General features: G+C 45.1%; 1 protein-coding gene across 2 annotated transcripts in view; it reads right to left on the reverse strand.

The window, feature by feature from the left end:
• Positions 1-23,890, reverse strand: part of PTCH1 (patched 1) — a 65,016-nt gene that overhangs the window by 24,341 nt on the left and 16,785 nt on the right. For both annotated transcript variants that reach the window (XM_019034089.4, XM_055349985.2), the window contains exons 3-14: positions 18,200-18,389; positions 14,651-14,720; positions 14,466-14,557; positions 12,910-13,108; positions 12,488-12,609; positions 11,521-11,668; positions 10,576-10,707; positions 10,068-10,223; positions 9,280-9,378; positions 8,555-8,680; positions 2,308-2,426; positions 1,246-1,648 (exon numbers count right to left, since the gene is read on the reverse strand). In XM_019034089.4, the coding sequence (XP_018889634.2) occupies positions 1,246-1,648; positions 2,308-2,426; positions 8,555-8,680; positions 9,280-9,378; positions 10,068-10,223; positions 10,576-10,707; positions 11,521-11,668; positions 12,488-12,609; positions 12,910-13,108; positions 14,466-14,557; positions 14,651-14,720; positions 18,200-18,389 (1,856 nt within the window). The remainder of the gene's footprint in view (positions 1-1,245; positions 1,649-2,307; positions 2,427-8,554; positions 8,681-9,279; positions 9,379-10,067; positions 10,224-10,575; positions 10,708-11,520; positions 11,669-12,487; positions 12,610-12,909; positions 13,109-14,465; positions 14,558-14,650; positions 14,721-18,199; positions 18,390-23,890) is intronic.

Raw genomic sequence — 23,890 nt, forward strand, 5'->3', positions numbered from 1 at the left:
ACCTTGTTTTCACCACCACACTTAACCTGATTTAGCTTGTAGGGGTTGTTCTCCCATAGAAAAAAGGATAAAATCATAGTAATCGCATTTTTATTTTGTTTTGTTTTATATATAATTTTTTGAGACAGTCTTGTGTTGCCAAGGCTGGAGTGCAGTGGTGCCATCTCAGCTCACTGTAACCTCCACCTCCCAGGTTCAAGCAATTCTCGTGCCTCAGCCTCCCAAGTAGCTGGGATTACAGGTGTGCACCACCACGCCTGGCTATTTTTTTTGTATTTTTAGTAGAGACACGGTTTCACCATGTTGGCCAGGCTGGTCTTGAACTCCTGACCTCAGGTGATCCACCCACCTCGGCCTCCCAAAGTGCTGGGATTACAGGCGTGAGCCACCATGCCCAGCCTTGTTTTGTTATGTATCTGAGTAGGGATCTCACTCTGTCTCCCAGGATGGAGTGCAGTGGCATGATCAGGGCTCACTGTTGCCTCCAACTCCTGGGCTCAAATGATCCTCCTGTCTCAGCTGCCCAAGTAGCTAGGACTACAGGTACACAGCACCATGCCTTCTTTTTTCCTCTCTTTTGAGACAGGGTCTTACTCTGTCACCCAGGCTTGAATGAAGTGGCACCATCACGGCTCACTGTAGCCTCGACTCCCTGGGCTCAGTGACCCTCCCACCTCAGCCTCCTAAGCAGCTGGGACTATAGGCACATCACCATGCCCAGGCAATTTTTTGTAGAGATGGAGTTTCATCATGTTGCCTGGGCTGGTCTCGAACTCCTGGGTTCAAGCAATCCGCTGGCCTTGGCCTCCCAGAGTGCTGGGATTACAGGCGTGAGCCACCACACCTGTCCCTGGGTAATTTTAAAAATATTTTGTAGAGACAGGGTTGGCCTTTGTTGCCTAGGCTGTTCTCGAACTCCTGGCTCAAACAATCCTCCTACCTCAGCCTCCCAAAGCGCTGGGATAACAGGCATGAGCCACCGCAAGTGGCAATAATCACATTTTTAAACAACTTCATTCATAAAAAGACTTGCTGCATAGAGGTTCACTCCCATGGAAGATGACCTCATTAAAATGGCCCTATGCTCTAAAAGCATTGACTTTTGGAGGACTGAAATATATCATACTTATACGAATTTTTTTTTTTTTTTAAGGAAAAAGAAGAAAAGTAGAAGCAATCTGATGAACTCCAAAGGTTCTGTTATTTTTTTGAAGACAGGAAGAGCCTTAAGTTGTGGCAGATTACCTTGGCTTTTGGTTTCAAGAGGAAAGGAGCATAGTGCTTCTCAGCAAAAGATGAGAGTGTCCACTTCGTACAGGGGGGCTCGAGGCAGTGGAGGCTGGAGTCAGAGAACTGGGAGAGCAGGTCCCTTGTAGAGCTGGTGCTCTCTGGGCTCTGGCAGCTGAGGGTGTCCTGTGTCACGGTGACGGGCTGCACAGAGATCTCGGAGCGCGGCTCGGCGGTGGTGTAGTACACGTGCGTGTGGGGGTCGTACTCCGTGCGGAGCTGGACAGTGGACTGCATGGTAATCTGCGTTTCGTGGGCAAAGCTGTGGCTGCTGTAGGGGGGTGGGGGGCTGTAGCGGGTATTGTCGTGTGTGTCGGTGTAGGCCTGAGGTTCAACCTGAATCACTCTGCTGACGCAGGGGCTGAAAGGAGGGGAAACATGTTGCAATGTTATGCTGAAACAGGGAAACGCTGCTTTCATTCTGCCATTTTTCACTGTGTACGGAGAATACCCACTTTACACAGCTCTGACTTAGGAGAGAAACATCACATTGCTGAACTCCAGAAACATCGCCTGGTTGATAACATCACCTGGTTCATCGCCTGGTGAACTAGATAAAAGTCAGTCTGAGGAGGCCACATGGAGGACTGATCCTAAATTTGGCTTTCAAAAGCAAGTTCCATGATGACGAATCCTTCAAAGCACAATTCCAAACAAAACCAAACCACCATCAAAGGACTATATATTTTCTAGATGGGTGTTTTTCAATCTTGTTCTGCTCTAACGCAGAGATATGAAACATTCCTACAATCGACAACATCAGTTCATGATGGAAAAAGGGGTCATCGGTACCAGCATCTTGAGGGCTGTGAGACTGTTCAGCTGCGGCAGGGGAGAAGGAAGCCCAGGGACTCTGATGTCCCCCTAGGGAAGCAGCCTCTGTCCAATCTCTCCCCTACGATCTCCACACCAGCACAAACCCCGTTACCCACATTCCTTTATAAGTCCACAGGCTGAAAGAGTTCTCTCACAGCACCATTCTGCACCCAATCAAAAGGCCACAGCAGTCTGAAAATGTACCTTGTAAAACAGCAGAAAATATCCAGTCTCCTGTCCTCGCGTCGATATAAATCCATGCTGAGAATTGCAGGAAAAATGAGCAGAACCATGGCAAAATTGAACACCACTACTACCGCTGCCTGGGAGCAGAAAAAAAATTCAGAGGTCACCAACATGCCTCTGCCCAATCAGAGGACTGCTTCGAAAATAAAGATGCGTTTAAACAATATTTTTCTTTCCCTTTCCCCTTGAAGTGTTTGAAACCGTGACAGATGTTAAGAGTTTCTTTTGCTACATCATCGAGAGCCTATTTGACAGGAATAGTCTTGACTGTTTCTGCGCTTTCTATCTCTAATAATTCCATAAACCGATAAGGCACAAACCTGGGAACTAAACTACTAACGTGTTGCTAGTAACCTAACCAAACCAAATCCACAAAGGCAGAACAGAGAGCACACTCGAGATAGAATTTAAAACAAACAGAAGCAGTTCCCCTCCAGAATGCTTCCAACAGGTCACGCGACCCTGATTTTACAGTTAAACATTTTTATATAAAGTGGATCGAGTATATCAAAATGTCCCCCTTTAAAACGTGAAATACAATTTCACACGTGTCCCCTGAGGTTTTAATAGGCACATTCCAAATTGCCTCTGGAGTAGCCTGTGGGGTGTGAGAGCAAGAAACATAAAGGGTCAAGGAGAGTTAAGCAGAAAGAAATTTCTGTGTGTGATTATAGTACGCAGAATAAATAAGTACAGATTCAAAAGTCACTCCATAACCTAGAATAAACACAGGGCTAAATTCTGCAGTGCGTTGGCAAATCTCCGGCTGACCTAGTAAAAATTACAAAATTGGGCTGTTAATAGGGGAAGCCAACAGAAGCCGGTGGAAAGTCGACCCAGCTCGGAAGGGCACAGCAGAAAGGGCACCACAGAGAAAGGCACTGGCAATGCTGAGGAGCCAGGAAATTGCCAGACATGGCTTTGAAAATAAAAAACGAGGCCAGGCGCGGTGGCTCACGCCTATAATCCCAGCACTTTGGGAGGCTGAGGTGGGTGGATCACGGGGTCAGGAGATCAAGACTATCCTGGCTAACACGGTGAAACCCCGTCTCTACTAAAAACACACAAAAAGTCAGTTGAGTGTGGTGGCGCATGCCTGTAGTCCCAGCTACTTGGGAGGCTGAGGCAGGAGAATTGCTTGAACCTGGGAGATGGAGGTTGCAGTGAGCCAAGATTACACCACTGCACTCCAGCCTGGGTGACAGAGTGAGAGTCTGTCTCAAAAAAAAAAAAAAAAAGAAAGAAAATAAAAAACGAGGCTTCTCAAAGAACTGCTTAGTTCACAAATCTCAAACTGATAAACGTCCTAGGTTGAGGAAAGAAAACCTGGCTATAACTGCCACCTAACACAATCCAGGGAGAACTTCCACAAAGGGCTTTGGATGGGAATTGTGAGTTTATGCTGAAGGTGAACCAGCAAGCCTGAGTTCCGGAGAGATGTCTTCCAATAATTAATTCCCTCTCAAGAGTGTTCTTCTAAAAACTACCTAACCTCTTTCTTCTTGGTCTATCTTGAAAATCCTTCATCAACTGAAAAATATGAAGCATGTTAGCTTATTACCACTCTAATGTATTTAAGACCTGTCTGATAGACCTACACAAATAAGCTCATCACCACTGTGACAAGAGAATTTACCTGAGAAAGAGAGAGATCTTTTAAAAAGAAAAGTCTAGTACTGTGCTGGGTGCTGGAGACACAAAGATAAATAAGACAAAATCCTACTCTCAATTCTCACAGAGCCAGACCTATACACAAATGACAATCTCGAATGATGGATGGCGTCATGAAGGCAGGTGTCAGGCTGCAGAGCAGCTCAGTGGGGTGGAGGAGTGGTCAGTCAAGGCAGGCTTCCTGGAGAGGCTTCAGCAGGGTTTAGAAGATGAAAAAGAGGGCCGGGCACAGTGGCTCACGCCTGTAATCCCAGCACTGTGGGAGGCCGAGGCGGGCGGATCACCTGAGGTTGGAGTTCGAGACCAGCTTGACCAACATGGAGAAACCCGTCTCTACTAAAAACACAAAGTTAGCCAGGCATGGTGGCGCATGCCTGTAACCCCAGCTACTCGGGAGGCTGAGGCAGGAGAATTGCTTGAACCCAGGAGGCAGAGGTTGTGGTGAGCCGAGATCGCACCATTGCACTCCAGCCTGGGCAACAAGAGTGAGACTCCATCTCAAAAAAAAAAAAGAAAAAAGAAAAGAAAAAGAGATCAGTCAGGAGCAGGGGAATGGCAGGTGCTCCCTGTGAAAAAAACACAGAGTGTGCAAGAGGAGACACCTGGCTCAAGCACCTCAGTACTGCTGGGGTTTGAAATTCACTTTGGGGAAGAGAAAGGAGAAGCTATGAAGATCAGATCGCTCATACCTGATTCATAGCAAACAGGAGGTTCTCACTGCTCTTGACAGTATTACCTGATAAAGTCCCCGAAGTGCGGTCAAGTCACCTGCCTGAGGTTATCCAGTAAATCAGATCAAACAAAGACTTGATGCCAAGCCCCCAGCTCAGCTGAGAACCGGGAGTTTTGTGAGATCTGGTCCCTTACTGAGAAGACGTCTGTGGACGGAGTTAGGACACCTGACCGTGAGACAGCAGGGGATGGCAGGAAGAACAGGTGGGATGGCAGGAAGAACAGGTAGGATTCTAACGGAGATTTTCCAGATGTCATCCTGGGGGCCGAATCCTTTTAGCTTTTAAAATCAGTCATGTTTAGAATGGAGGAGTGGAATGTAGAGAAGAGACCCTGGGCATCCCAATTTGGACAGGTGTTCATGAGGATGAGGAGAGCAGAGGTTCGTGACACAGGGAGCCCCACGGGCACAGGCATGGGCACCAGCCGGCCTCATTGGTCAGAGAAGCCTGCTGGGCACCTTGCTCCGTGTCCATGACGGAAATGAAGGGATGAGGGAAGAACCCCAAGCAGCGTCCCATCTTACTGACTTTCTCATAACCTACTACATGTATAGCGGAGTATTTTCTCAGTGCCAGGTCCCCAGGTGTACACCAAAATAGTAAGACAACCAGCAAGGGCTGCTCAGAAAGCAAAAAGGGTTGTCGCAAAGGCAAGAGAGTGTAAGTAAACCAGAGAAGATGATGGGGATGATACTGCAACTGTGAATCAATTCTATTTATTGTGCTCATAGGAAATGCCCCATCCCCTCAAAGCAGCTAAGGCTGGGACACATGCAGAGGAGGTTCCACTCGAACCCTCCTAGACCAGACAGAACAACAAGGGGTTCTGTTCTGCGAGTTTTCATTGAAGAATAAACACTACTGGGCTACCAGCAAGCCCTAGTTAATTACAAAGAATTACAGCTGATGCCAGTGATTTCTGGTGTAGAGATGGCATTTAGGCAGATGGATAAAGGCTGATGAGGTTTAAGACAGTTTCCTTGTGGAAAAAAATATCTAATTATTTGGTCAGGCTACAAAATTGGAGGAGTTTTATATGGAAAATTCTGAAGGTAACGCAGGTTTACTATTGGACAGAACCGCCTTGGGTCACTCCCTTTTGATGTTTAATCTGTAGCATCCTGCAAATATAAACACAACTGAACACCCAGAGTCAAACCTGATACTGTTCATCAACGGAAAGAGAAGCTACATAATGGCCAATTTTGAGGGTCAATACATTTAAAACAGAACCAGGGAAAATTTTCTGATGGCCTCTGCAAAAATCATTGTACACTCTCTCTTTTCCTTGCATTTTCTATCCTTTTTATTTTATTTTATTTTTTTTTTGAGACACAGTCTTGCTCTGTCACCCAGGCTGGAGTGCAATGGCACAATCTCAGCTCACCGCAACCTCCGCCTCCCGGGTTCAAGCGATTCTCCTGCCTCAGCCTCCCGAGTAGCTGGGATTACAGGCGTGAGCCACCGTGCCCGGCAAATTTTGTATTTTTAGTAGAGACGGGGTTTCACCATGTTGGCCAGGATGGTCTCGATCTCCTGACCTCGTGATCCACCCGTCTCGGCCTCCCAAAGTGCTGGGATTACAGGCGTGAGCCACCGTGCAAAGCACTCCTTTTTTCTTTTGACAGAGAATTAACCAGTGTCATGAGGAGGTATTCTTCAGTAAGATGAGGACTCTTGGAAGCTACAGTTGCAATTTTCTACAGTGATACTGCGGTGCTTTGAAACAGAAACACAAAAACCAACAGTACTCATTTTTGTCTCTGTAAGGTGCTTACCTTGGGAGAATTTAGCGCACTGGATTTTCTACAAGGCTACTCATCGTAAGGAAACCTCATGTAGCTTTTCAGACCACCACACCATAGGGTATCATTAAAGGAGAGTCGGCCTCGATGAGCCATCAGTATGTACTAAGAGAGGAGAGGAGAGAATGAGAGAGAAAAGAAGAAAAGAAGGAGTGTGAGCAGATACAGAAAGACAGCGAGCAAAAAGGCAAGCAGAAAAGAAGGGGAGAGGAGAGAGAATGGGCAGACAGGGTCCCATGACTAAAAGACTCTAGAACAGTTTCTCAATACCAGCACCGGCTGCACGTGAAATGAGACTGGGGTACCACAGGGTGCTGAGCAGACACACACCTGCGCACAAAGGCATTCTACAACTTCAGCTGCACTGGGAGTCTGGTTCACCTTTCATGCCACTGAGCAATCAGAGAGAGTTTCCTTGTCCTGTGCTTTGGTTCGAGTATCAGATCTGAATGTTATTCATTGACTCACTATTTTTACTTCTATATAAATTTATAATATAAATAAACCCTGTTTCCTTTTCTTTTTATGTTTCTTTTGGGGCTGGCGGTTACGGCAATTGGCATAGAATCTTTTCTCCAGCTGTGCCTCACACTAAATACTAAAGATGCCTCCATTCCCAAACCCAGTAGGATCAGTAGTTGCCCAGGCCTCTTGGTTACTAGCGAAATGACATTCAAATACGTGATTGATTGGTTCCTCTTATATGACAAATGTAAAGACTAGGAAAGAGCTAAACATATTGACAAAATATAAACAGAAACCAGATACAAGACTGGTCAATTTCTCTTCCTGCTCGCATCTGCAGGAGCTCTTGGTGAGTAGAGTAAAGCTGTGTGAGTGTGCCGGGCATCCTAACAACAAGTGAAAAAGTGACACAGAAGTCATTTCCTTTAACAACCTGGCCAGCTTGAGAATTAGACATCATATCATCACAGAGAAAGAAAGGGGAAACAATTGAGGTTTTAAAATTTGAAATTAATTCACAAAACCCCCACAACATCTTGACATATCAAAACTCCAGGCCACTTTGCGCTCAGGAAGACCATGGCACAAACTGGTGAAGTCTCTGCTTTACTGGCTGCAGTAACTAATTTTAGGATTCCTACGAATTTCCGGTAGCTCAAGGGCAATGTCAGTAATTTACTCCAGGCGCAGAACGGACTACAGCTCTATCCCCATCCCAGGGAACTGTCCATGCTTACAATTCACAGAAGCTGAGTCTTGATTAGAAAATACCCTGACGGCCTCTGGGGGTGACGGGGCCTGGTCTGGAAGGAGAGGACAAGTCACGAGGGGCCCACGTGCTCTGAATGGGAAGATGAGAGGGATCATGAGTCTGCCTGGGCAGCCTGAGAGGGGAGCAGGGGACCAAAAGGAAAGAGAAGAGGGGACAGGAAAGATTGTGGCGGCCAACTTAGGAAAGGGAGGTGGAAAGAAAGGGCCCACCAAGGAGCACCCTGCAGGAAATTCTCCACGGAGCCTTGCCAGTTCGTGGTCCTGCAGTGCCGTCTGACACGCAACCTCAGCTTAATACTATCTTGGGTTGGGGGTGCTTTGGCAAAAGCGAAAGAAAAGGTAGCCTGTTTGGGATCAAGTGGGCAGCGGGAGAGGGGGTAAGTGCAGGTACTGGGAGTGGTGTTTGGAAGCAGGGTATGGCCCAGAAGCTGGCTGCAGCACTGGTGACCCCAGAGGGCAACATGGAGTAGCCCTGAAAGCCATGCATAAAGGACATGGCCACTCTATAAGGCAACAGGCGTCTGGGCTTCATAGGGCTAGAAAGGAAGGAAAAACTCCAGAAGGGCTTAGTTTTTTAGAGGGAGTGTCAGGGTTATAAGCTTAAAGCAGCATCCACCCAGTTAAACAGAGCCTCAAACACAGGCATTTCTATTTCACTTCATAAGTAACTGAAGTGCCTTAGCAGAGACCGCAGACATGGGATGCTGGAAGTCAGTGCCCCGTTCAGGATCACCACAGCCTTCATCACCGGAAGCTCACCTGGAGGGAGAACGCCCGCAGAGCGGGAATCGGGATTAACGCGGCCATGAAGAAGGCTGTGACATTGCTGATGGACGTGAGGGCCACGCTGGCTCCTGTGCGCTTCAGGCACTCCCCGGTCCTGTCCTGGGAATAAAAAACCACAGCGCTGAGAGCTGCACTGGACAGGGTCCCCTTGGAGCACAGACTGTGTGAGCAGATACGTGGCAGAATAACACAACTGTTATTACAGCTTATCATGCTGGCATTAGGGAAACAGAGCCACCCGCCTTACTCCCTAACACCAGCATTATTCAGTACCATCTACAGAGTCATCAATTCTTCATGGTTATTACCATCCAGAGAAGAAAGCTGCAAGATAATGACTTAACGCTTAAGTATAATTTTAAAAGGGAGTGGAGGGAGGTGATGGCTAAGTGACAGACATCTCCAGAGAAGCAAATGCAGGCTCTGGAAAGGTATGGCAGTTAGGGATAAAGTGTCACATTAAAATAAACACCCGTATTCCTAAAGGCACCCCAAATGCAGCTCTTGGGACTTCTCATGGCAAATACATGTCCTGAGAGTCTTCCAGCTTATTTCATTGACTGGCAGCCAGTGACACATCATCTGACATGGGACTGAAATCTTTACTGGGTCAGACTGAGGAAAATTAAAGGACAAATACTTAGGAACAGAGGCAGCTGCGATGTCCCCAAAGCTCTCTTCTTTTGTTTTTGCATTACCTCAAAAGGGATTCTTTTATTCTGTCCTGTTTCACTGAAGGCGTGGGCCAGAAGAAAAACATCATCCACACCAACACCAAGAGCGAGAAATGGCAAAACCTACAGCAAAAACAGAGGATGGTGGCATTAGACACGCGAGATGCAATTCAGATGATTCTAAAGCTAGTTAGGACTCTGCCACCAGCACCTAACAGCTCCTAAAGCAGGGCTTCCGTAACCTCACAGTGAAGAATTCACTTGACGTCCCAAAGCCTAGCCGTTTCAGCTCACAGGAGATCCTGCACGTTTCTACTTCGAAAGTCAGTGTACTATCATTTTTTAAGCTAGTAAATGAGAAGGAATCCAACTCATTTAAGCAATGATTCGCAGAGTGTGGCCCATGGACCAGCATCACTGGGAATTGCCCTGAAGTGCACATTCTCAGCCCCGGCCCCAGACTTACTGAGAAACTCTGGGGGTGGGGCCTGGCAATCTGAGCTTTCACAAGCCCTGCAAGCCATGCGAATGCCCACCAGAGCTGAAGAGCCACAACCCTGGTCAATGACATACATTCCTATCAGCCAAGTGTCTCTACTAACCAATAAGCCCAACAGACTTTCTACCCACTTCCCTGAGGGTGGACAGCATCAAGAGACAGCATTCCCCTGAAACCAGTAGCATCCTAGTGGAAAAGGCTGCAAGACCCTTCCGGTGAGAAGGACATACAGCACACAGGAGGCTGGCTGGGCCGAGCCTGGGGGCCAGGGGGCGTTTGTCAATGGACAGCGGATAAATGGCTCCTTTAGTACCTGAGTTGTTGCAGCGTTAAAGGAAATTCCGATCAATGAGCACAGGCCCAGTCCTGCAGCCACTGACAGTGCAACCAGCAGGACGCCAGCCAGCCCCACGGCACCCTGGGACTTGGAGCAGTCCCAGCGCAGCATGGTTAGACAGGCATAGGCGAGCTGCAAGCAGAACAATGGGGGCACAGAACAAAAGCCGAACATTAGAATGTGTCGTGATTCTAATGTTTCCCTCCACCCATCACCCCAAATCAAAAGGCAGAACTTATCCAACAACAACAAAACTTTACATCAAGGACGTCACATAAAATGACAGGAGTCAAAGGTAGGCAAACGGCAAATGGGAAAAATGCTTTACACGACCACTTTTAAACCACTGTGAAGCCACGCTCTCTCTGTCCTGGATGCACGTGGATGTTAAGAGCAGTTAAGAAGCAGGAGCAGTCATGGAAAAGTAAAGACTAAAACAACCAAACCAAACTCCAGCCCCCAGGAGCATGGCATCGAGCGTTACCATGAGTAAGTAGCCGCTGGCCACGCGGATGACACTGACGTCAGAGAAGGATTTCAGGATGTCGTCCAGGGTCGTGGTGGTGAAGGAAAGCACCTTTTGAGTGGAGTTCTGTGCGACACTCTGATGAACCACCTGTGGTCACAACAGAATGCGAAATGCCCAAATGCAATGAACACTTCCACAAGCCTCGACAGCACAGATCTCAGGTGACACAGCGCAGCCCTTCTTTTTTTCTGATGCATTTTTTAAAAAAGTTCTACGTGATTCCAGGGCAGGGAGAGAAGCTGAAGTTGGGCTAACATTAAAGAACCCTGTTTTAGGACAAGGGCCATGGCTAATCAGTGGCAGTGGGTGCTGCTGAGGGCTGGTGTCGCTGGAGTTCACTCTGAGTGCTGTATTTACTCCAGGGCTGAGACTGCTCGTCTCTTCTCCATTAACTTCACAATTGACTTGCGGTCCCATCAGCTCCCCACTAATCCAAAGCAACTCATTCTTATGGCCCTCCTCCCCCTGTTCATTTGCTGGCCACTTTTAAAAGGTCACATGCAGCTCAGTAGAGGTCACTGCTTGGGAAACAAAGGCCAGCTCCTGTCACATGACCTGACCAAGGGGCCTGCAGCTGTGAACAGATTCTATGCCTTGCTAATGTTTTCCAGACACCTTTGCTAACCAAGTGTTTTTTTAAACACTGTTATGTGCTTTAGTTCTGGAATTCACAACTGGTTACTAAACATGTCTCAGGGCACTCCAATTAGAACTAGTCTTTTAGATATTATCCCAGGATTTTCAATATCAAAGAAGAGGAAAAAAGTTTTCATCCCATCAAGTTCCCAGAATTGCAATGTTTTGAAAATAAAGCGAATGGAAAGAAATGTTTTAAATAATGGTGAAAATGAAGAATTGCATAACCAGCGAGTCTGCACGCCGATTCGAAGGTGGGTTTACCTCCACATACGTCCTCTGCCAGGCCTCCAGGATGGCTGCCGCCTTGTCCTCGTTCCAGTTGATGTGTGAGACATACTCGTACCCCTTGAAGTGCTCGTACATTTGCTTGGGAGTCATTAACTGGAACATGGTCTGCAGGGCATGGGCGCTGTAGCACAGTCCAAGGGAAGGCACATCATCAGTATTCCCAGGAAGCAGTTTCCACTGCCTCAAATCCCCAGCCAGCTCCCCCAACTCACTGGCTGCAATTCTTTTCCTTCTCTGTGAGCACGTTTCCATTAAAATGGGACCAGGATGGTTATTTTATTTAATAGATTGATGTACCATATTAAAGGTGTAACCTTACAAACCTTTTACAGATATACCCCAAAATTAAATTAATAGGCAATTTCCTTTCACAGTTTCCTTTCCATGAAACAGGAAGGGGAGAGGAGCAGATAGCTTGAACAGATACACCGGGCTCAGCGACGCATACTTGCTGTGCAGAAATCCCAGACGGTGGTGTTCCCAAGGGAGAAATCTTACACGAAACGCCAGACACCTGACTGACCAGAGTCCACAAGTGCACAAAGGATAATTCTTATTGAGCCGCTGGCTCTCCGTCTTTTCCTAACAGTCTATGACACTGTGCAGCTCGCACCACCAACTCTCTCTGACCAGTGTGTCCCGGCCTACTTTACACCTGCTCCCATTCTCTACCTAATGGGCAGATCTCCTTAAACCCTACAGTCAGGAACTACGGTCCTGATGAAAACTACAAATCCATTCTTGAAAAATTCCCCACAAGGTGCTTTTTCAAGCTGTTGCAGTCTGCTACTATTTCTTAATATTCTATGACGCCACCTGGCTAGCGAGGATAACGGTTTAAGTATTAATACAAATACACTTGCCGATGTCAGGAGGGAAGTGGCTTTTGAGGAAAGGAAGAAGACTACAGGGCATAGATTGTCCTCGGGAGCTGGCTTACCTGATGAGTTTTCCAGTGCTGTTCTTGACTGTGCCACCCACAATCAACTCCTCCTGCCAGTGCATATACTTTCTGGATAAGCCATGACATCCACCATTCAAAACAAGGGCCATATCAAGAGGCTAAAATAAAAAGACAGCCACATAATTATGGGAATTAGTAGGCAGGTCACATGCCTTGTTAAAATCCAGTGCATTAAGGGCTTGTGTGTTTCAGAGAGAACATTAATAGCAAGGCTAATGGGAGGTGTATGGCAAATCTTACAGCAAAATTTAGCTCTATAAACAAACTTAGTTCCATAGACAAAGACGATCGTGGAGAATGAAATGTTAAAAATGAAAATAATAAAGTGAACGATGAATGGACACAAAAAAGTGTTTTGCTCTCCACCCCTTCTGAGAGCACTCACTGCTGGTACTCACTTTGGTTGAATTTTTGTTGGGGGCTGTGGTGGGGCAGTCTGGATCGGCCGGATTGAGGCAGGGGCGGTCCATGTAACCATGACCAACCTCAGCCTTATTCAGCATTTCCTCCCAGCTGTCCACTTGATAGTTTATTTTCTTTAACTCTTCTAGGAATTCCAAAGGGTCGAAGTTTGTCCACCGCAAAGGAGGTTTACCTCTGCAAAAGAAATTAGGAGACGAGACCATGAAAAGAGCCTTCTAAACGCATCGTAAAGTAACACGGCTGCGCCCACTGCATCCACCTTGTAGGAGGTTCCTGGCAATGCTGCAATTCTGGGACTCTGGCATCAAAACAAATGCTCCTTTCCAGCATATCTGCATAAAAACTTAGGTCAGGAAAATAATTCATGACTGAAGATGCTAAGCAGAGAGAGGACTCATAAGTTAATGAGGGCACTGAATAATCTTTAATTGCTGATATTGTATATTTAATATCTACATACAAAATTAGCCAAAAAGATCCAAAATTAAAAATTTTTTTTTTTAAAAAAAGAGGGCGTCACAACACCAAATTAGCACTTGGCAGCCAAATAAATACTTTGTAAATGTCATCAATCAAAATATTTGATCTCTGCTACCTTTAACAATCCCATACTTATGAGCGCTCTCTGACAGCCTGGCAATGGAATGGGCAAGCCCCCTGCAGCCTCTGCCATCACCACCATCACAGCCACTTCCCCCCACACTCACTTTTGAATCTGTGCTGTTGACAGACCAGAAAGGCTTTTGGCTGCCTGTTATGTGGTTCAAACCACACTGTAGCTGCTTAACCAGGCTGAAGTCATTATTCGGAATCTCCCAACCAGAAAACACAAAACCCCTTATTTCCCATCTAAAACTGTACACTGAAGGTCAGGGGATGGCCACTGCAAATTGCTTTTGCAGATACGTGCAAGCCAGGACAGAAACAATAAACCAAGCTCTCACTCTTGCATAATTAACTGAAAATGTCTATGCTGATTAACAATTATTCTCTAAATGATGCGGTATATATAATATCCAACTGCTAAACGGTGAAACATTCCCTACTGTGGCCTTCACAGATAGTGGATTTCCCCCTTAAATGCCATTAGTGTGATCTAAAGAAAGGTTAGCTTTTTACTTCACAGGAAGATCTCAAACTCAAAATATTTCATTCCGATGTGAACCCACTCACTAATAAAGTCTCTCCTTAAAAAATAAGTGTCTAAATGCCTAGTCTTCGAAAGTACGAACATTTTAAAGAGTTAAAAAATCACACGTACTCTGCAATAATTTGCATTTTATTTGCATATAAATAGGTTGGTAAAAGTGAATGAAATTTAATGACGCCTACAGAATTGTTTTTTGAAAAGAGAAAAAACATTCTGCTGAAATCCCCTCTCCCCCGACTATTCACTCAAAAAATGCACATGGAATTTCAATGTTTTTATTTCTTGTTCAAAACCGAAATGGAACAAACAATGATAAGCAACATTAGAAACACTGAGTCCTAGAGAAGTCACAGACATCAGAAAGCATGATCACACACTTACAGGAGGTATGCTGTCCCAGACTGTAATTTCGCCCCTTCCCAGAAGCAGTCCAAAGGTGTAATAATCAAACAAGGGTAAAGATATTCTATTATCTGTCAAAGTTAAAAAGAAGAGGCCATGCGTTAGGTTAAGGCACACTACTGGGGTGTTCCTGAGAAATTTTTGCCAACAAGAAGAAAATATACCTGATCCATGTAACCTGTTTCTGTGATAAGCTCTCCTGATTTGTAACACAAATGTTCCAATTTCCACTGCCTAATAAAATGAAAAGCAGAGACAAAAATTTCTCACTGTAACAAGAAAATTAGTGCAAATTCGAAATGATAGTACATATAAAAAGAACTGCAATTTCGATCACTTTTAAGCATCTGTCAAAACGAGCAGAGCTTTTGCCAAGTAGAGACCCAGCAAGCTTGCTTTAATGAATAGATAATACTCAATCGTAATTAACATGTAGGGTGTTTATGTAAATGAATGCTACCAAAGTACTTGAAAAGTCTTGTTTTCTTAAGTGTTCTCCCAATAATCTTGTTTACACCATTAATCTGCTTTTCTACATACATTAAACAACTTCAGGGCAGCCCAGCTGAATTATCATAAATTCAAAATAGGCGGGGATTAAATTAGGTTTGCAAAGTATTGACACATACTCAGGTGCGGAGATGTTTTACTGGCAGATCATGTCCTTAATAGGTAGTATTCAAAATGAACTCTCCTGCTCTTAACCATTAATATTATAAACAACAACATGTGCCAGGTGGGTCAAATTCTAACTTCACAGTCTCTTCTATTCCTATCTTACAGAAATGTGAATAAATACACAGATCAAGAATTAATTTAGGGCTGGGTGCTGCAGCTCATGCCTGTAATCCCAGCACTTTGGGAGGTGCAGGCAGGAGGACAGCGTGAAGCCAGGAGTTTGAAATCAGCCTGGGCAGCAAAGTGAGACCCTATCTCTATAATGAATGAATGAATGAATGAATGAATGAATAAATAAATAAATAAACTTTAAAAATTAGCTGGGCACAGTGGTGCATGCCTGTCGTCTCAGCTATACAGACAAGAAATTACTTGATCCTGGAAGGCTGAGGCAGTGAGCTGTGATTATGCCACTGCCCTCCAGCCTGGGTGACAGAGAGTGACTCTATCTCTACAAAAAAATGAAAAAAAAAATTGCCAGGCGTGGTGCCACACATGTATAATCCCAGCTACTCGGGAGGCAGAGGTGGAGGATCACTTGAGCCTAGGAGTTTGAGGCTGCAGTAAGCTGTGATTGCTCCACTGCACTCCAGCCTAGATAAGCAAGACCCTATCTCTCAAAAAAAAAATTAATCTGGAGTTTTATTGTCTCTAGAAAAGTGTTATATAAGCCCGTATCTTTCCAGGTGTGTTAGGGAGATCAGTCTAACTAAAAAAAAAGAAAATCTGGAAGAGTGGGGATGGAAAAGTCCAAGGGAAGGAAAAAAAAAAAAAGAAAGAAAGAAACAAAGTAAAAACTTCCCTCCCAACTGCTCTATTCTTGGCCTCCTAAGGGAGGCCTGTCTTCACCCAAGGAGCTTACTGTGTCCTCTTCCCTGTGCCTTCCTGTCTCTCAGCGCCCTGTTGAAATGTCACCCCCATGTTAAGCTTGTTGAAAATGACCCCCTTCTCCTGAACTCTAGAGCCCTGGCTGGGCAGATCTCCTGCTGAAACCTGGCGCAGCTGTCATGGGGACTGCCCACGTTTCCTTTGTCCATGTCTATCTATACTGATGTCTTTCCTCTCTTTGAGAGCTGTGCCTAACTTACCCATATCTCCGCCATCCTCCACCTAGCCACACATCCATGGACATATTTACGTTTTAATTCTATACAGCATCAACATAGACTATCCGGCATGAGTAGGTTCTCACTTTATATTACTTGATCAACTCTCATTTACACTTGAGAAGGACATCATTGTGCATTAGAAAAATGAATGGGCTTGAAGCCAGAAAAAGGCTTTGAAACCTGGCTCTCTCATTTCATAACTGCATGAACTTGGACAAATGCTCTAATTAGTCTAATTCCCAGTTTTCTCACCTAAAACATGGGATGGGTTGAACTACATGTTCTTAAAGTTCATTCCAATGCATAAAATTACTCTGTACCCATCTCAGCTTAAGAGTGTAATTTAATTGCACAGACCCTCACATCTTCTCCTGTAGCATGTAGGTGACAAACACTAAGAATGCATTGGCCATGCTTGCAGTGGCCCCAGGACAATCTGGCTCCCCACAGGGATGCCACTTCACATTCTGCAAAACTGCACCAGGTAGTTGCTTCCCTGCAATGCTTGTTACAGACCAACAGGGCAAGTTTGCCTGGCAGAAACATGATTTTACATTTTCTAAGGCCCTTACATTCATGTATCTGGTCTTGTTCTGGGAACCATGAAGGATACGAGCACACATGACCATAAGCCCAGGTTACAGATAAACAAACAAGAATGTGCCAAAGACATGTGACTCGACCCTGGCTGTGCTTGTCCCTAGGATCCTGTTGAGCTGGAATGTAAGCAGAGGTTAGAGAAGGGACAAGAAAAATCTTAATTTTATTCTCTTCTTTGGTTCTCCCTGGCTGCTGAATATGCCTATACTGCTATTTCCTCACCTCTTCCAGGAAAAATAAACAGTACTAGCAAAGGCCTCAGTGAAGAGGTGCTGAAAGCCTAGGGGAGGTGATGGGGTTGGGTGACATCAACTCAGAGGTCCCCTGGAAATGGGGTTTAGTGATGCCAACCTCAAAAGCAATCAACAAACTGAATGCCCACTCTGTTCTCAATGCTGGGGTGAAAACAGACAAGAGGTGGCCCCTGCCCTGTAGTAACCAACAGTCTAGATACATAAGAAAAAGGACCGAGTTTTGAACTCTTCCTAATGCTTTACTCTACTCACAGCATTGTGAAATTAGCAATACGATGCTAAAACATGACTTTTTAAAAAGGTGTCAGCGGGCCAGGCATGGTGGCTCACACTTGTAATCCCAGCACTTTGGGAGGCTGAGGTGGGCGGATCACTTGAGGTCAGGAGTTCGAGACTAGCCTGGCCAAAATGGTGAAACCCCATCTCTACTGAAAATACAAAAATTAGCCAGGCGTGGTGGTGGGCGCCTCTAGCCCCAGCTCCTTGGGTAGCTGAGGCATGAGAATCGCTTAAACCCGGGAGGCAGAGGTTGCAGTGAGCCGAGATTACATCACTGCACTCCAGCCTGGGCAACAGAGTGAGGCTCTGTCTCAAAAAAATAAATAAAAAGGTGTCAGCAACAATTCCCATGGTGGCTCAGCCCCCAACGTGCTGTGTGACACAAAACAACTAAGAGTACAAAGTCACAAGAAGCAGCTCTTCTTTTTCGCATTGTTTTTAAGTTCAGTAAGGGCAATTCAAAATATCACTCTCCAAAAATCTCTTAAGCAATGAAACATCTTATAGCCTGGGTGTATAGTCCCCAAGTGGCTCAGCGTCATCCTCTTTTGGGGACAGTGCCAAGATACTTACTGGCAATACATTATCAAGTAATGCACTTGCTTTGTTACCAAACTCGAGAAACGATAAATCAAGATGAAAAAAAATCCTTTCATTGCAAAGCTATTTGAACTAATACTCCAGGTGCATTTCCAGGGCAACTTCATTTACTAAAATAACAGGGCCTAAACCAACAGCCTTCTCCCACCGCCTTACCTGCTGCTCATTAGTAGGTGGACGCGGTGGGCCTTACCTGTTGTACATGTATACGTGGACACGGCTGGCCTGGAGTGCCGAGTCCAGGTGTTGTAGGAGCGCTTCTGTGGTCAAGACGTTAGCACCTTCTTCTTTAGGGGTCTGTATCATGAGTTGAGGATTAAACATAGCCTCTTCTCCAATCTTCTGGCGAGTATAATTTAATTCACGACTTACTCGTCCTCCAACTGACAAATATGTACAGGTTTAATTAGAATAGCAAAATCACTGCAAACTCATGTTTTATCTGTTATCTGACTACCTGCCATAGGATACACAATAGATGAACTCTAGTCATGAGACTGGCTGATGTGTGAGCAGTAACATTCACTTTATTAATGGCAATGTTAACGTCACCAATAGTAAACATAAAAAATACTCACTAAGCCCATTAATGGCTGTCCCGCCTGTCACAGACGCAAACCTAATTCTAACTAATACACTGTGTGCCGAAAGTGGGGGGCAGAAAGGAAAACTTGAGACACCTTTTCCTTGCAGACCAGACCAAATAACCCTGTTACAATTTCTTTCACTTGTATAAACAATGCGCCCCTGCAGCAGATTTCAAGATAAATGGCTTCAATTTACACTCTTCTCCTAAGTAATCTGGCAAAGGTAACAAGGAAATGTTTCTCCTCTGTGGAAAAAGAAACAAGGAAAGGTGGCAAGTGTGTGTTCAGCACAAAACTTGCCAGGAGAAGATAAATAAAGTGATTCAAGTCAGATGCCCACGGGGAAATCCCAATTGAGAGGAACAAAATGTATCAGCCACAGCCATCATGGGCAGTCCCTGGAACCTGGTTCCATCAGACTCACCTGGTCAGCATCCATAAAACACAGGTGCCAGGTTCTGAGTCAGCTGGGGGCGAGCAGCCTGTTTTCCGGAAGCACCCCAGGTGACCCTGAACCTGCTGCCCAGGCCGAGAAGTCCTGCCTCACACCAACCCAGCTTTCCAGCAAGCTGGCCAGCACGGGGTATGCCCAAAGCCAGCACAGGAGCAGGTAACCAAAGAAAACCATCAACACTGTGACTGCCAAATGCCTTTTCTCTTCCTCTCCTTTTTGCATCCTTAGGCCCAAGGTTATGTTCAATGAACGGTTCTGGGCCAAGCCAAGCTCCGAATGCTGCACCTGGGCCGGGAGGTGTCTCAGGGAGATACTAATAGTTAAAGACCCAGGAACCTAGAGCTCCCCCACTCCACACTCGGGCAAAGGAAGCGGATCTGAATTGTTCCTAAAGTCATTGATAAGTTGCATGTTGACTGAAAAGCAGGCCTGCAGCGACAATTTAGAAAAAACTCAGTGATCATAGCTTTCCCACGAGGAGGAATCCTTTTTCTTCAAGTTTAGTATTCAAGGACATAAACATTTGGTTTGGACAAGTAAATAAGGACTGGGAACAGCGGGTTGTTTAGTTCTCTTGGCATATTTTATAAACAAGGGGGCAGGCTAAAAAGCAAATAATGCCCTCATTAGGAAAACCAGTACAAATTCACCGCCTGGCAGGACCCTCTGTGCAGGTCCACGCGGATGCCAAGGCCAGGAGCTCCGTGAGGTGAGGTTTAACATACTGCGTGTGGGGTCGGGAAGGAGGGAGGAATATATCAGTTGGTTAATAAAAAGGAATAAGACTTCTGTGTGCAGAAAACTTTGAAAAATGCCAGGGGGCATTGCCGAGGGCCTTGCCATCAATGTGAAGTTAAGGAAAAATCACAGGAAAACACTGGGAAACAACTTGCACAGAGAAGCATCTACCTACTCGGCTGGACTTTTCTGCAAGCCCTGGGAAAGCTGCCTGAAGGCAGGGGCTTGCTCACTCTAGCAGAAAGCACAGTACTTAACACCACGCAGACTTCCAACCAATTAACTGAATTTGAGCCAGCCCACATCCCCTAGAAGTGCAGAAGCTGTATGAGGCTAAAAAGCCAGTTATGAGTCCAGAGGTCACAGCTGCAGAGCTGCCCACCAAGGAGCTCAATGCAGCCTTTGCTCACCCCTTCTTTTTTCTTTGTGTTATCACATCTAATGCCACACACCTAGAAATCATTCCCATTGTTACTGCCTCCTCAAACATCAGCATGCACGTGGTTTTTCATTCTGATTACAAAGTTGCACCTCCTGCACCTTTACTGAAGCTTAACATATCAGGTGACTTAAACCCATGAAATTAAAAAACAACAGCAACAAAGCACACCCCCCACCCTTATTATGGTGACCTAGGTGCCGTTATAGTGAGGAGCAGTCCATGATAGACAGCCTGGCTTCAGCAAGATTCTGCCCCTCGAGCCTTGGCAGAGCAGCCGCCTGTTAACTATATAATCCTCGAAGTGACCTGAGAGTGCAGTGTGCACAAAAATGGCGAAACCAAACACAAAGTTTGTGCTGCTAAGAAATTTTTACCAGACTCTTCCAGACCAACCTCATAATGGAGCAGTTATTTTATCACAGGGTGTTTCAGAAATGGCATTTATTTTCTACAAGATATAAAATGTACCTCAGGGTCTCCATCATGTCCCCTTTTTAGATGTTTTAAGATGTATATTTACATAAACATTTTAATAAAGGTATAGATTTGTCCTTTCTCTGGAATTGGAAAACGTGTCGCTCCCCCATCTCTTTGCTCTAATGATGAACACAAATATTTTGCCAATGTGATGTTTCAACTAAGACTATCATGATAGGGTGGCCAAGCAACTAGAGTTGAGACTCTGAAGTCTACGGTTTTCTCAACCACCTATGCCATATATACTATTAAATGCAATTCACTTTTACATATATGGTTATATTTTATCTAATATTTCATCTTATATTTAACCAAATATGAATGTTTTGCAAAATGATTCAAAAACGTTAATGAAGTTTAGTTGCCACCCATTTTATCTGACCAATAGCTGTAACATGATTCATTCATCCAGCAAGCATTTGTGGGTGGGTGGGTACTTCGACCAGGCAGTGGGGATGTGGTGGACGAAACCAGTCAGCATGGTCTCTCTCCAAGAGGCATGCTGGTCAGTGAAGGGAACAGGCAACAGCCAAGCAAAACAATAAGATACCCTCACAGCACAACTGTGATGCAGAAAACGAAGATGGTGATGCCATGTTGGGTAGTGGGGAAGGGGAAAAGATACTTCAAATGGGATAGCAGGGAAGACCTAAAGGGAAACAACATTTAGGTGACTTTGAAGAGCTGGAGAAACAGCGTTCTGGGTAGAGGAACCAGCAACTGCAAAGCCCTCAGGTTTGGCTTGTTGCAGGGAGAGAAGGGAGGCAAGTGTGGCGGAGCTTGGTGAGACCATGATTAAGTCTTGTATCATTCACCATGTGAACTGGTAGACTCAGCTCCCTCTCAGGTATAACTGTGTCATAAAGTGCACAACACTCATATATTCTGACATCAGTATTGACCCAAGGCACTCTGGAACAAGCTGCCAGAAACAGAAACCCTTCAGGATAGAGCAATTTTACGGACTCGTCTGACATTTGCTACCCTAGCAAACGCCTATCCTAAATCACTGCTGAATGACAGCTGAAAGCTGTTCATTATCTTGCTGTCTTCCTTATCATCCCCAAGTGTGAAGCTCTGAGCTCAGGAAGTCCCACAGAACCCATTTTAGATGACTGAGATGAAGGTCGTGGTCTTGGAGAAATAGGTTTCCCCCTTCTTTTTCTTTTATTTAAAGACAAGGTCTTGCTCTGTTGCCCAGGCTGGAGTGCAGTGGCACAACCACTGCTCACCGCAGCCTCAACCTCCTGGGCTTAAGCGATCCTCCTCCCCTAATACCCCAGATAACTCCAACTACAGGCACACACCACCATGCCCAGCTAATTTTTCATTTTTTTGGGTAGATACGGGGGCCTTACTATGTTGCCCAAGCTGGTCTCAAACTCCTCAGCTTAAGTAATCCTCCTGCCTTGGCCTCCCAAAGTGCTGGGATTTCAGGCATGACTCTTTTCCACTGTCAGGATCAAAGTCCTAATAGATTTTTAAAATAATCTAATGTTCGTGAAATAGTGAAGAAGAAAATAACTATTAAATCTAGTATCTGTTATGTAGATGTAGGCATAGGGAACCAAGTTAATAGCCATTTTTGCTGTGTGGTGGGCTATGGATAATTTTTTTTTTTTTTTTTTTTTTGTGATGGAGTCTCGCTCTGTCGCCCAGGCTGGAGTGCAGTGGCCCCATCTCAGCTCACTGCAAGCTCTGCCTCCAGGGTTCACGCCATTCTCCTGCCTAAGCCTCCCAAGTAGCTGGGACTACAGGCGCACGCCACCAGGCCTGGCTAATTTTTTTTGTATTTTTAGTAGAGATGAGGTTTCACTGTGTTAGCCAGGATAGTCTCGATCTCCTGACCTTGTGATCCGCCCACCTCGGCCTCCCAAAGTGCTGGGATTACAGGCGTGAGCCACTGCACCTGGCCGGACTATGGATAATATTTACCCGCTTTGCTTTTTTGAGTTTATTTCTATTAATTTTTCTACAATGAAAGAGTATAATTAAAAGCTTCTATGGTTGGACATGGTGGCTCATGCCTGTAATCCCAGCACTTTGGGAGGCCAAGGTGGAAGGATCACTTAAGGCCAGGATTCGAGACCAGCCTGGGCAACACAGATAAATATATTTATCTCTACAAATAAAAAGTTAAAGAAATAGCTGTGGAGTAGTGGAGACTGCCTTTAGTTCTAGCTACTTCAGAGGCTGAAGTGTGAGGATCGCTTGAGCCCAGGAGTTGGGGGGTGCAGTGCACTGTGACTGTGTCACTGCACTCCAGCCTGGGCAATAGAATGAGACCCCACTTCAAAACAAAACAAAACCCAGAAAAACAAAACCTTCTATGTGACACACACACACACACACACACACACACACAAAGAAAAATAGATATGAGAGCTACTTGGTAGAGATATGAATTAAAAACAAACTCAATGCAAAAAAAAAATAGGCTATGTGAGAGGTAAAAAAAGTTAATCTGATGGAGTTAGAGAGTAGAATGAGGGTTATCAGAGGCTGGGAAGAATGAGAGGGGAAATGAAGAGAGGTGGGTTAATGAGTACCAACATACAGTTAAGTAGAAAGAATACATTCTAGTGTTCCATAGCATAGTAGGGAGACTACAGTTAACTACAATACACTGTATATTTCAAAATAGCTAGAAGAGAAGATTTAGATGTTCTCAACACAAAAAAATGATGAATGTGTTTGAGGTGATGGACATTCCAATTACCCTCATCTGATCATTACACATCATATGCTTATATCAAAACATCACATGTATACCACAAATATATACAGTATTATGTATCAATAATACTAATAAACTATAAAAATAATCATATGCATCTTCATCATATTCTGAAGTCCTTTTATATTAACAATAAAATAACAACCCCTCTGAACAAGACTCAAGAAAAATCATTATCTCAGGATCCTGAGACACAAAATAACATTTTATACTTGGGTGGTGCTTTCTATTTGCAAAGCCCTTTGAAACCATATTCTTTACGTCTTTGGAAATATTTTGATCATTGCTGCTCCTCCATCAAGCTGGGGCCAGCTGTACCAGACAGGCAGTGAGAATGGAAACCGGAAGACCCCAGCATTGCCACTAGTGGCAGAGAGATCTAGGACAAGTCCCTGACACAGCTGAGCCTCAGCCACCTTTCCTGGTTGCTGTGGATAACAGGGATAACA

This window comes from Gorilla gorilla, chromosome 13 (genome assembly GCF_029281585.2).
Source record: "Gorilla gorilla gorilla isolate KB3781 chromosome 13, NHGRI_mGorGor1-v2.1_pri, whole genome shotgun sequence".
In the NCBI taxonomy this organism is placed as follows: domain Eukaryota; kingdom Metazoa; phylum Chordata; class Mammalia; order Primates; family Hominidae; genus Gorilla; species Gorilla gorilla.